General features: G+C 30.7%; 9 protein-coding genes across 9 annotated transcripts, besides 4 other annotated features; 3 read left to right on the forward strand and 6 right to left on the reverse strand.

Annotated features, from left to right (window-relative positions):
• Positions 1 to 297: 297 nt before the first annotated feature.
• TVAGG3_0782060 (Prim-pol domain family) lies at positions 298 to 944 on the forward strand (the record flags this gene model as incomplete). The annotated part of the gene is made up of 1 exon (XM_051246370.1): positions 298 to 944. A coding segment is annotated over one exon (647 nt), but the record flags the coding sequence as incomplete, so codon positions are not given.
• Positions 298 to 9,776: a mobile genetic element.
• Positions 2,382 to 2,609, forward strand: TVAGG3_0782070 (uncharacterized protein; the record flags this gene model as incomplete). Its single annotated transcript, XM_051246371.1, has 1 exon — positions 2,382 to 2,609. The coding sequence occupies one exon, from the start codon at positions 2,382 to 2,384 to the stop codon at positions 2,607 to 2,609; it is 228 nt and encodes a 75-aa protein (XP_051081846.1).
• Positions 3,014 to 3,334, reverse strand: TVAGG3_0782080 (uncharacterized protein; the record flags this gene model as incomplete). The annotated part of the gene is made up of 1 exon (XM_001288096.1): positions 3,014 to 3,334. One exon carries the CDS (start codon positions 3,332 to 3,334, stop codon positions 3,014 to 3,016), a length of 321 nt encoding a protein of 106 aa, XP_001288097.1.
• Positions 3,355 to 3,786, reverse strand: TVAGG3_0782090 (uncharacterized protein; the record flags this gene model as incomplete). The annotated part of the gene is made up of 1 exon (XM_051246372.1): positions 3,355 to 3,786. The coding sequence occupies one exon, from the start codon at positions 3,784 to 3,786 to the stop codon at positions 3,355 to 3,357; it is 432 nt and encodes a 143-aa protein (XP_051081847.1).
• Positions 4,223 to 4,911, reverse strand: TVAGG3_0782100 (uncharacterized protein; the record flags this gene model as incomplete). Its single annotated transcript, XM_051246373.1, has 1 exon — positions 4,223 to 4,911. A coding segment is annotated over one exon (689 nt), but the record flags the coding sequence as incomplete, so codon positions are not given.
• Positions 5,087 to 5,659, reverse strand: TVAGG3_0782110 (DNA/RNA polymerase superfamily; the record flags this gene model as incomplete). The annotated part of the gene is made up of 1 exon (XM_051246374.1): positions 5,087 to 5,659. The coding sequence occupies one exon, from the start codon at positions 5,657 to 5,659 to the stop codon at positions 5,087 to 5,089; it is 573 nt and encodes a 190-aa protein (XP_051081849.1).
• On the reverse strand, positions 5,678 to 6,841 carry TVAGG3_0782120 (DNA/RNA polymerases family; the record flags this gene model as incomplete). The annotated part of the gene is made up of 1 exon (XM_051246375.1): positions 5,678 to 6,841. A coding segment is annotated over one exon (1,164 nt), but the record flags the coding sequence as incomplete, so codon positions are not given.
• Positions 7,592 to 7,778: a mobile genetic element.
• Positions 7,877 to 8,590, reverse strand: TVAGG3_0782140 (uncharacterized protein; the record flags this gene model as incomplete). Its single annotated transcript, XM_051246376.1, has 1 exon — positions 7,877 to 8,590. A coding segment is annotated over one exon (714 nt), but the record flags the coding sequence as incomplete, so codon positions are not given.
• Positions 9,777 to 10,492: 716 nt separating the features above from the next.
• Positions 10,493 to 10,598: a mobile genetic element.
• A 350-nt stretch (positions 10,599 to 10,948) lies between these two features.
• Positions 10,949 to 11,715: a mobile genetic element.
• A 1,368-nt stretch (positions 11,716 to 13,083) lies between these two features.
• Positions 13,084 to 13,446, forward strand: TVAGG3_0782180 (uncharacterized protein; the record flags this gene model as incomplete). Its single annotated transcript, XM_051246377.1, has 1 exon — positions 13,084 to 13,446. The coding sequence occupies one exon, from the start codon at positions 13,084 to 13,086 to the stop codon at positions 13,444 to 13,446; it is 363 nt and encodes a 120-aa protein (XP_051081852.1).
• Between the last annotated feature and the right edge of the window lie 16 nt (positions 13,447 to 13,462).

Consider the following 13,462-nt stretch of genomic DNA (forward strand, 5'->3'; position numbering starts at 1 on the left):
ATTTATTTTTGTCATAAAGACGCAACGTGGCGGGGCATAGCCCATGACCCAAAAATATATTTTATCGTTAAGTGACTCAAAGAGTCCGGAGACAAAGTCTCATGTTTTCAGGTTATTCAATAATTAATTATTTTTGAAGAACTGAAGGTGTCACTACGTCACCATGTGTCACCAGGTTAATTAACTTCTCTGAAAAAATGAGACAACATGACATTTTGACAACAGTCCTGGAAATATGATGCAGTCCAAAAATAAAGTTAGTTTTAAAATTATTTTTATTTTTTTATTCCTATATAAATGACAGCAACAAACAACAACAGCAACTATATCGTTTCTGATGAAAAAGTTATTGATTCATTAGCTGAGGAATTAGTTGTGGCAGAAACTAAAACCCTCAACGAAAGAATTGGTGAAAACAAGATTGATTTACATAACTATCTCAAACACGATGGAGGAAGAGGAAGGAAAACTGGTATGGCTTTATTAGTAAATAAAATTTCAAATTTAACGATTATAGATATTGATATCAATAAATCGTACAATGATGAACTTAAAGAAACGGTTAGAAAAGACATTTTATCAAAACTTTCGGATAAAGATGTTATCGTTAAAACCGCTTCAGGAGGTCTTCACATTTATTGCAACACTAATTTCTTCTATGCAGTTTCGAACAGAATGATTAAATGTTATTCCTGCAATGATTATGATATTGATATCATGACTTCTATTGATGATTCAAAGCGTTCTTTAGTAGTTATGGCTGATTCAAGAGTTCGCAAGAATGCAACAGAACCAATCAATACATACTCATTCATTCGTGGAAGTTATGACTCGACCATAACCAGAACAGTAAACGATATATTAAATGATTTGAATATTAAGGTAAGAGTTGAACAGAAGAACGAAGAAATAAAGACTATCATGAATGAAAACAAAGATGTAAACATTGACGATAAACTTGCCCAGAGCATAGTCGATGGTATTAGTGATTTTGAAGTACATAATGACGGTGGAAACATGAATTTAGAAAAAGAAGTTACATTATTCACACTGTTTCAAGCAATTAATTCGTTACCGGATCATTTGATTAATGAAGCATACGATAACGTTTATAACTTCTGCAGCTTAACAGAAAATGCAAAAAGTAATTTTGAAAAAGCACGTAGTAGATATGCACATTTAATGACTTCTCCATTTGTTTTAGTGAAGATTCTAAAACTATATCAAAAAGAATATTATGATGAATATGTTTTACCTTTATTACGTAAGCCAAAAATAACATTTGATATAAAACTTGATGACTCGTTTTTGATAACAGATATTAGACGCAAGGCTGAAAATCATCAGTATAAAAACAGTTCTGAAGTAATTGAGGATTTATCACGTGTAATCCGTTTTGTAGATTGTGGAAACAAATACTTCATTCAGAAAGATTACAACATACACGACAAAATGAATCAAATATCATTCGTTCTTCAATCAAACATGAAAGAGTCACTCAAAATGATTAAATTATTTAAAGAAGAAGGTAAAACAATAACAGCATGGGATGTACTACTAAATCAATTATCCTCATTAACCGTTAAGGGTGTTTGCTTTAAATCTGATTCTCCAGATGTTTTCTCAACGTTTCAGGTTATAAATACAACGTTCTCGAAAAGCCTGATTACTCAAAAATTGAGATGTTTATGGATTTCATTAAAGAAGCCATTTGTGATAATAACGATGAAGTGTATAAATACCTTCTCGGCTGGATTGCATCAATGATTCAACATCCTGGAATCAAGAATGAAACAGCAATTATTTTGAAAGGACTTCAGGGAACAGGTAAAAACAGATTTACAGACATTATTTCTGAACTTCTCGCTGGTTATTCATGTAAAAACATTACCGAAATAGGTGAGCTAACGGGTAATTTCAACTCAGTAGTTGAGAATAAAATGTTTCTTGTACTTAATGAACTCAAGAATGTTGGTGAAGACAGACTCGCAAACTTCAACGCTTTGAAATCAATTATAACGGATAATGAGATAAGAATTAATGAAAAGAATCAACCCAGAAGAACTGCTCAGAATGTTGCAAACTTCATTTTCGTAACTAATATCGTTTACCCTGTCAAAATTGAAGTTGGAGACAGAAGATACGTAGTTTTAAGAGTTAATGGTAAATTTAAGGGTCAATTTGATTATTTCAAGAATTTAATGAATTCATGCACAAAGGAATTTTATGATAATTTACTGACGTATTTTATGCAATATGACCTTTCATCATTTAATGTACGAATCATACCGATGACTGAAGCCAAACAAGATTTAATCGAGTTATCAACAAATCCTTTAGATGTATGGATAAATACACATTATGATGAATTGTGTGCAGGTATGACGTGTAAAAATGCTCTATTCTGCAAACCATCAGACATGAAAGACAAGAATTTCCAAATGAGCATTAAGGATAAATGTGATAGGAAACAGAGAAGAATAGATGGTAAACAAACATGGTGTTATGTTTTGAAAGAAGAAATGAAAGGATTATATAAACAGGTTGAACCAAACGATAATGAGGATTCATTTACTGACGATGAAATACCTGTAAATGAAGCTTTATAAAGTATGATTTGAATTTATTTTTGCATTAATCCCGCTGTGTTGTCAAAATGTCATGTTGTCACACTTTTTAAAAGAAGTTAAATAACCTGGTGACATGGTGACATAGTGACACCTTCAGTTATTCAAAAATAATTCATAAATGCCTTCCTCCTTTCGTCCCGCTGTGTTGTCAAAATGTCATGTTGTCACACTTTTTAAAAGAAGTTAAATAACCTGGTGACATGGTGACATAGTGACACCTTCAGTTATTCAAAAATAATTCATAAATGCCTTCCTCCTTTCGTCCCGCTGTGTTGTCAAAATGTCATGTTGTCACACTTTTTAAAAGAAGTTAAATAACCTGGTGACATGGTGACATAGTGACACCTTCAGTTATTCGAGACGTTGTCGAAGAGGAATAAAAATTAAATTTGGATTGAGTTTAAAAATTCATCTTTATTAAATTCATCTCTTCCAATCAATTTATTTATTCTATTAAATTCTTTTATTTTTGCTTCACTCAGTTTAAGGATTGAACGGTAAGTTTCTAATTTTTCGATTATTTCTTTCCTCTCTTCATCGTTTTCAGTTCCATTAGTTTTATGGGCATCAGCCCCATCGCATTGCGGCTTCTTTTTGTAATAGCATATTTTTGATTTAATTCTGTTTAGTTTCTTTTTATATTCATCGTCTGGACTCTGAATCTTAATTGAATCAGGACTCTTGGATGCTTTGTTGTCACTCATTTCTTACGAATTAAAAAAAATTAAATATTATTTAAATATAATGGAGTAATAAAATAAATCGGAATTTCTATTAATTTATTGTCAACTTCAACTAATGCATTGCCGTTAATATATCTAACAAATTCAGCTATTGTGTCAAATCTTCGTCTTCTTTTTGTCATTGATTTATCAGTTTTTCCATAATCGAGATGAATCAAAACTTTATCTCCTTGTTTAAAATTCATGAGCCCCGAATTAATTTGTTCACGTTTAACATCATTTAACCTTTCCATTTGCTTTCTAATATATTCCCATTCTTTTGAAATATCATTTTTCATTTCCACTGATTTCATGTTTATAGTTCTATGCCATGTATTATTGTAATAATATACTAACTGTTGTATGATGGAGTCATGATTTCCATCCCAGTATATCTGACCGTTAACCCCTAACGCATCTCTAAGAGTTCTCATTACCGCATCAACTGTTTTATTATGAAACGTATATGGAGAAGATGAGAAGTAAAAATTAATTTGTGGGAAATAATGAGCCATAGCTGCCTGAAATCCTTTATCACCATCACCCCTTATATTATCTACTCTTTCATGATCTAGTAAGTATTGTATAGCTCTTCTTGTTTCCTGTTCTGTTTTCCCTTTCACCGGAATGCAATATAAATATCTAGTGTTAATGTTAATGGCAAATAAATAAGTAACGTTTCCTTTTGAATATTCTAAATGATCGATTTCGTATGAATATGGATATGGTGCAAATGAAGGGCGACTAAATTTTTCCTTTAACGGTTGAATTTTTGGGTCAGTTGGTTTATTTAATATTTTGAAATCCTTTTTAAAATCTTTTTGCTTCTTTAATGTTTGAAATGGATATAATAAAGTGAATGATGAAGGATTAACTGAAGGAGGAGGCGGTACTGTCGTTGGAGGTTTTGGTGTTGCAAGTGGTTTAATTTTATCTGCTTTGATTTTGGATGATGAAGTTTTGGAATTCATTCCCCCCTTCATTAATTCTGGATGTATTCTATTCATTTGTTTTAAATATGCTGTATATAAAGGTTTGATATACTTTCCCGCTTCGAGTTTATGTTGAAGGATGAATTCCAAAAGTTGATCTTCATTTAAAAGTCGGGCTGAATATGGTTTAACTAATGAATCATAAATTAAAGCTTGTGCATCATTTATGGTCTGAAGAACCTGGGCGTTTTGTTCCTTTAGCTGTTGAACATTTGCTACTTTAGACCTCGGCTTTGGCTTTTGCGGCTCAGGATTATATAATTTATATAATTCATCAATATCTTCTTCTGTTAATACTTTATTTTTGAAATCTTTCAACTGTTTAAGTTGTGATTTAGTTTTTCCCTTTGTATATTCATTATTTTTAATTTTGTCTTTAATTTCAGAAATTATTTTATTATGATATTTCAAAATTTCATTTTTATAATATGGATAATAATATTCCATATCATCACCCGTTATATTGTTATTATGTTTTTGGAGATATGATTTTAAATCGTAATAATCAAGAAAATTTTGATTAAATACTAAATCATCAATTAAAATTTCTAAATCTACATTATCCATTTATATAAAAATAAAATCAATGTTTTAAGGGTGCCCACCTCTTTGAATCATAGTATCAAAACCATTATTTACATATTGAATTGCATCATTAACGGTTCCTTTTGTCTCTTCTGTGGCATTTTATTAAAAATAAAATTTTAAATTCATGACTCAACCCCTACGTTTTTAAATTGTATTAAATAAATGGCATACAACATCCATTTTCACAACATACAGCCTTAGTGTGTGCTCCTGTTAATGCAGTCTTACCGATTGTTAAGCGAGTCATTGACCCGTTTTTAAGTTGTAAATTAATATTCTGACCATCAAATATCACTTTATCATTTATTATATCCAAATATTTTTTAGGTGTTAATTGCTTATTTTGTCTTAAACTAACACCCTTCATTTTTTGTGCAATCTTTTTAAAATCACTCCCATCAATTGAACCGTTGAATGATGTATAACATTTAGGACATAACGCCACCATGTTATCACCTTGTTTCTCAATTGCTAAACCCAATAACTTCTTCTCATGTGCTTTTTCTTCAGCTTTATTCTTTAATTTAGGTTTAAATTTCTCATCAAAACAGAAGAAATCAAATGGTGCGAATTTGAAAATGTTTTTATCATAAAATTGTTTATCGGTAACAATTGCTTGAAATGCTTGAGTGTTAGGAAGATTTGGGTCGCCAGCGATTGCCCAATAAGATGAATCAGTATCACCTTCAATGAAATGAAAACGATTAAGATTCATGCATTTATACATAAAATCATAAATGAAAACCAAATACCAGTATTTAGCATTATCTAAAGTGAAGAATGCCTCTTGTAAACATGTATCACATCTATAAAATCTATCTTTAAGCATCACTTGATATGTATCTTCACCTATTTCTCTTATGTTTTTAAACTTATTTGACATACATGCAACGCGTGACTTCTGTGCATTCATTATTTTAGTCTTTGCGTAATTTTGTGTATTCATTGCATCGTAACCATATGATCCATTAAGTGAAATTTTGCAAAATAAACTTTTTCCTTTATTTCCTTCTAATTCAGCCTTTTGTCTTTCGTTCATAAATTTGTTCGCAAATTCATTAAAGCAAGTGTTTTTCGTAAATGTTGAAATTGATTGAATATCATCGATGATAAAATGAAATCTGTCTATTAGATACCAAAGATAATAAGAAGAAAATGGTTGATATTGGTTGTGTGTTGATGCTAATTGAGTTAATTTTCTCTGTTTCTGGTCAACTGGTAGATTGTTTGATTTCATGTAATTATACATAAAACTGCCAATTGTTTTTTCATCTGTGATAATATCTAAGTTTCTTATTATCGGTAAAAAGTTTATGTAATCATTAATGTATTTTTCATCAATGTGACCCTTTACTTCAGCCACGAATAAAGTATTTTTCTTCTTAATTATTCCCAATGCTTTTGCTTTCTTTGTTGCTGTATCACAAATGATAACACCATTCAATCTTCCCGGCATATACATTTTATGGTCAGTATATTGAATGAAATCATGAGGATTAGATGAAAATGATGAAGGATATAATGAATTAAAGTCAACACCAACGAAATGAGTCATAATGTTGGTGGTGTCCTCATTTGATACAGTTTTAGTTTCTGGATTATATGAAAGTTTATTAATGTGCGTGATTCCTTTAAGATTTACTCTATGTTGAACATTTGATAAACCACCAGTAATTCCATTACGGAGAATGTGATAAGCTTCAACTGAATCTAAAGTCATTGGTAAATTATTTTTTAATGCATAATTTCTTAAATTGATTCTTAAACGTTGAACATCTTCATCTTTATTTGATTTTACGACATTGCAATAACAACACATTAACTGACAATTTTCTTTGGTATGTGGTTTTTCATTATCGATTCTATCTAATGTTGGTTTATTTGCATATTTAAACGCTTTACCACACATTTTGCATTTAGATGAAAGGATTAAATCGTGATAGTATTGAAAATCATCCATTGAAACATTATTTTTAGTATCCCTTTCTGCTTTTTCATCTTGTTTCTTATATGATCCAATTTTATATTTCCACTACTTTTTCGTTAATTCAAAACTTGATTCTATCTCTTCCTCAGGATATTTTTCATTAGGATTAAAGTCTTTATATGCTAAAGCGTAACGAATCATTGAAGCATTCGATGATAAAGAAAGATTATGAAGCATGTCAATTTTATAAACAAATGTTTCTTCAATAATTTTATCAATTGGGTCAATCATAATTTCAACATCTTTATTGCAATAATGAATAAAATATTCTAATCTATTCTTAAAATTTTTAGCATCATTGAGATATATTTGATAATCACTATTTGATATAGTTTCTTGGGTTAATGCTGAATAAAATGAATCTTGAGTGAATGGTTCCTCTTTATATAATTCTTCTTCGTAATTCTCCCATGTGATGAATTGATAAGGGAAAAAGGATTTAACACGTGATTTATTGTTTCCGAAATCTTGAGTGAATTGGTCTAATGTCCCACCCGCTATATAATTTCTGATGTCAATAAATCTCAATTCATATGGAACGTTTGTTTTCTTTACAATGATTTGCTTAAATTGAGAAGAAGAACCCAGCATTGATTTTATTTTCCATTTTGCAGTGTTTAAATCACGAAGAATTAAATTTAAATCAAACTTTCCCGAATTAAAACCTATGATATTCACTTTATTGAATTCCTCATCTAGAAGTTCTTTAAATGCTTCCTTCTGTTTTTCATTTAATGTATGAGACAAAGTCCCCGCCGTTTGGTCTGAAAGACCTTCAGGACTCAAAGAGTCCGTTTGCGACTTCATTAATTCTTCATATTGTTCAATATTTGATTTAGCAACTAATGAACAGGTTGAAAATAAAAACTCAATCCAATCAGAAATAAAAGAATCACTCGAAGTTAAGCAAAAATTCCTCGTATATGTTTTATCGTTTAATTTAACCGTTGATGATACCATGAATGGTTTTAAGTAAGCGTTCAAAGTTGCACACTCAGAAAGTTGTAATTCTTCTTTAGTCTCTAATGTTTCGAAGTCAAAAGTAATATAATATCTTGTCGGTTGATAATATTCCTGCAAATTATGAGCTAATAACCACTGATATATCTTCTGTTTCGTAATATGTGGTGCATATGGTTGCTGTGTCTTTTGCAACTGAACGTCTTGAATTAATCTTCCATTATTTTCTTTACATTTCTCACAATGCTTTAAAAATCTTCTTTGGTTTTTCCTTTCTGGATCATCACGGATAGAATAAACTTCTTCTTTACAATATGGACAAACTCTATAGCCGGTGAGTGCTTCAACGTCTGTTATTCTGTCAGCGTGAAGTTTTCCACATGGACTCTGTGTTAATAAAATATTTACTGTTTCAAATTCTGGATCTATCATTATTGAATCCACTAATGGAAAGTCTACCTTATTTATGTCCACGTCTTCTGGTTGAGGATCACAATAATAGAAATCAATATTAACATTTAACATTCTCGCTAATCTCTCACTTTCTGATGAAATGTCAAACCCTTCATATGAATCTATTGCTTCATTTAAATAACTTCTACGAGTTTTAGGATTAACACCATCAGGAATGTTATAGAAGCGTTTAAATAACCTTCTACCTTCTGCTCTAATTTGATTATCATTCATTTTAGCGGTTCCGTTTTTGTTCATTTATGTAAGAATAAAAAATTAAAAAATAAATAAAAATAAAGTTTATTTTTTAAAGCCCATAAAATGAATTAAGAACACATAAATTTTTATCATCTGCGACGTGACGAATACATTTTAATTTACTCAAGAATGCGTACCCTGATACATTAAATCTAATTCCTGTCTTATTTAATTTCACAACTTTGAAAAGGAATGTATGAATAGCTATAAAATGATGAGAAGATGTTTTATGGGTTGCTTCCATTTTTTCTGAAATAAATGAATAAATATAATGCTTATACGTTTTCATATCTTTTATATTCTTAATAACGAATGGTATAGACCTTTCAACTTCGTCTTCCTTCGGTGCTGTTCTTTCATATGAAACATTATTAGTATCTTCAACAATGAAACCACAATCACACAAAATTTTATATGTTCCAATGGTTTCTTTTGATATTTTATCTAATAAATCAAAAACTTTATCAACACCTGTGCATTTATTTAAATAATAATTTGTGTAAATATCATGATCTTCTTTCTTAATCGTATTAGTTGCATATGTCACGTTTTTAAGAGCTTTTTTGAATTTCTCAGAATCGAGAGGGGGTGAAAGTAAGATACAAGGGTATTTTTCATTATCAATAAATTGTAACTTATGTTTACGTATAAATTTAGTACCTTCTTCTGAAAGTGTTTCATCTATTTCGCCATCTAATAAATTTTGTGTTGATTCTGAGACATAATTTTTATATCTTTCTTCATGAGATTTCTGAACTTCTGATTCTGAAGCTGGGATATTTATTAAACCCTCTACTTCATTTTCAACTTCTCTTAATTCCTTAATTTTTTCATCTATTTCATCTCTTATTTTTTCCAGTCTTTCAATTTCAATTTCATCGTATTCATCATCTTTAATCCGTTCTTCATAATATTCAGGGAAAACATCAGGTTCTTTAGGTTTTTCTTCTTCAGATGTGGGATATAAGAAATTTATAACATCATCTTTATTCATTTTTCCATCATAATCTAAATCATTTAATAACTCGGCAAATTTTTGACAATTTCTTAAATAATATTTACTAACTTCATAACACATCTCATCTAATATATCCTTTATTTCCTCGTTTGTGAATCCTAATTTTTTAACGTTGTTAGTTTTGACGCTCATTTCATACAAAATAAAAATAAATTATTTTAAAATGTAAGACATGAATTTTTAAAGTTTATTTTTTAAAAAAATTTTTTAAAGTTTATTTCATTATGTATGGGTTGAGTGTAAATGTCTTACATTTTGAAAATTTTTTAAATCTTGATTTATTCAAAAACGTAAGAATAAAAACCGTCAGAATCATACATTTTTTACTTCATATGTTAAAAAAAATGATACAAAATCGCTCGATATTGCATGAATTCTTACGTTTACAAAAAAAGTCACACAACCCTTCATATCCTACTACTCTTGATCAATACCAAATGATTTTTTAACTAGTAAATAAAGTATTTTCTTTACACACACATTGTATATCATAGTTTTTTTTTGGTTTCGCAAAACATCCAAAAACAAATATGCTATAAAAGTGACAATTTTAGCAAAACGAAACCCTTATTTAAACGCGTCATGAATCATAATCAGTAAATGTCAATTTTCTTAATTTTCTATCTAAATATTGTAGAGCAATAATTGATGCATAAAATTATAGTTGACGATAAATCTCCTTTTTAATTAATAAACAGAGTTTTTGAATTTTTGATGAGACGACGGTTACAGAACAATTCAATTTTTTCTCGTGTAAAGATTTAAACGCATCATAATTTCTCGGCAGTTATCAATGGCTAGCAATAGCTCCCATATAGTTAATTGTAGGCCTGGACAAAATCGAGAAAAACATTACCGTGCGGTAAAATAGGGTCAAAAAATCGCGCCTCGGCACTATTGAGTGCGCATTATATTTAATATGTCCTTCTTTTTTTCTTTTTCTTCTTCTTTTCCTTTCTCTCTTCCTCTCCTTTTCCTTCTTTCCTTCTCCTTCTCCTTCTCTTTTTACATCAATGTCGAAGATCTTCGAATATGATTGTTGGAAAAGCATCTATATCAGATAATGGATGCCTTTCTAACAGTCAGTATACGATGATCCTGGCTGAAACGTTCTCAAAAAGCCTGAAATGGTTCTTGGCTGATCAATCAATGCTGGACAGGTAGTCATTGCTGACAATACCTGTCTTTATGCATGTGCGCTTTCATGCATATGGATTTACACTATCAATTAGCAAAGTTGTTCCGAATTCTTCGAAATAATGGAAGGACTCGAAACAGCTTTGCTTGTTGACAATACAGATGCATTACTTTGCATTAATACTATGCTAAGCTGTGTAGAAAGTTCGATTAGAGCTGTTTTGTTCTGGGATCTCTCATCTTCTGATGAGAGAAATCAAAGCAACGCATCTCTAATGAGTTTGCTTTCACTCATTTGTATGCCGGTTTTTAGTTCGATTGGAACTGCTTCACAATGAGATCTCTCATCAATTGATGAGGGAGATCATTACAAAGCAGCTCCAATGTATATATTCGTATTAATCGGGTTGTATGCGTTGTAATGTCAGCTTGTAGTTCGTTTGGGGATGCTCCACAATGATATCTCTCATCGATTGATGAGGGAGATCATTGCAAAGCACTCCCAATGCATATGCTTGCTTTAGTTCGCCTGTAGAATTATGTAGCTTTAGTATATGATTCGATGATCAAGAAGTTCTGGATTCCCACAGCTGTCATATATGAAAGATGAGGTTCCTGGGGTTGAAGTAATAACGAGAAGGAATAAGTGAGTACGTAAGCTCGGCATTCGCCAAGCGAATTAAAAAATTAACGTATGAATTTTATATTTTTTGAAAAAAACAAAATTTATAAATTTTACTGTATTTATATAAGTAAGCATTATTTAACTTTATTTTAAAAATTCTTTTAGTCTATCGTTTACCGCAATTCAAATAATGTATTTACTTCAAAGATGCAAATATCGTATTGGTGTATAATTTTATTGATATTTTATATGCAAAGTGAGTTGCGGTAAAAAATGCGGTCATACCACTATTCAATTTATGGATAAAGTACTCAATTTGCGGCTAAACCCCTCAATCTGCGGTAAAAATGAGGTAAAAGTCTCTCAATTTATGGAAAGCGTGCGGTAAAAAATATAAATTTAGCTATTTTCCTATGATTTTGATTCCACATCCTACAACTCTCAAAACGAAAGGTATTTGAAAAAAAAAAAAAAAAAAAAAAAAAAAAAAAAAAAAGGTAGTGGGGCTTCCAGGCACTTCGTGCCCTCTAGCCCCGAAGATGTTTAGTATAAATGAAGTTTTTATTCGGAAAATTGTTAGTCTTCTGGTGTGAATTCGGAGGACTCTTCTTCTTCCTCCATTGCTTCTGGGAAGAAGCCTTCTTCTGGGTCGAAAACATTATATAATGTGTCGCTTTTCACAAATTATATATGTTTTCATGTTTTGTCACTTTTCTGTCACTTTTCAGGAAAAAACATTTTTATTATTATATATAAATGAATTTTACAAAACCTCCGTTACCGTTCTTTGGAAATAAGAGTAGATGTAAAGATATTATATTGAGAGAACTTAAGAAACTACCGAATGGTCTAACATTTGTAGATTTGTTCGGTGGAAGTTTCTATATATCCCATTTGTGCCATATAATATTTCCAGACTCAAAGATTATATGCAATGACTTCGACAACTATATGGACCGTCTCAAACATATTCCAGACACAAACAATATATTGAAAGCGTTAAAAGAAAAGATACCTATAGGTAAGATGGAACGTATACCATTAGATAAGAAAAATATTGTGAGAGAGGTTTTGAAAAAAGCAGAATATATAGACTGGAATAGTATATCTGCTAGACTATTATATAGTGGTGCTATAAGAGTTCATGACATTGAAACACTTATGTCAAAAGTTTTATATCTTAACTATACAAATGTTTTCAAAGAGGACATAGAAAATATATTGAGGGTATAGAGTTTGTGAGATGTCATTGGACAGAGTTGTATGAAAAATATAAAGACAAGGAAAATGTTTTCTTTATAGTGGACCCGCCGTTCTATAACACATGGGATTTTCAATACCAAGTAGACTGGACTTTGAGAGACTCTTTAGAAACTTTAGACGTTTTACATAACCATCCATGCTTTTACTTTACATCCGATAAAAGTGGTTTGGAAACCGTTATGAGATGGTTAGAGGACATACATGACTATGAGTTTATATATGACAAGATAGAATATGAGAGAGGTCCTATAAACTGGAGAAAGTGTCATAACAAAGAAATTTTATTAGTAAGTAAATGTGGTTTGAAATAGGACTACTTGTTTTAGGTTTTTTCCATTGTGTCATTTATTTATTTGACGTGGCAGAAAAGTACAGAGAATATGAAGATGAACCAATGCCTGCAAATGTTCAGTATATGTACTCGTAAGAGATATTTTTATCTAATATTAAATGGACGCACAGAACTTAGCGAATGCACAGCAACCTGGACAACCAAACCCAGAGAATATTCCAAATGAAGTTAGAATACAAACTGCAATGGCAAACTATGGTCAAGTGCCAACAGATGTACAAATGCAAACTGCCATGTCAAATGACGCTGCGTTAGGTTTGCCACCATGGTATGCAAATATGAGATGGAAAGAGTTTTATACAAACCCTGAAGTGGGATATAAACAACTTTATGCAGATGACGCGAACACAGGAGTTGACCCAGAATATGTTTTCTACCAGAGGAGAAACAGAATGTATGAGCTCCAGTTAAAGAATGCTATGGAACTCAACAGGAAACGTAAGAGACTAGGCGGACATTAGATTTTTACATATAGTA

The sequence above is a fragment of the Trichomonas vaginalis genome, chromosome VI (assembly GCF_026262505.1).
Source record: "Trichomonas vaginalis G3 chromosome VI, whole genome shotgun sequence".
Lineage (NCBI taxonomy): Eukaryota > Parabasalia > Trichomonadida > Trichomonadidae > Trichomonas > Trichomonas vaginalis.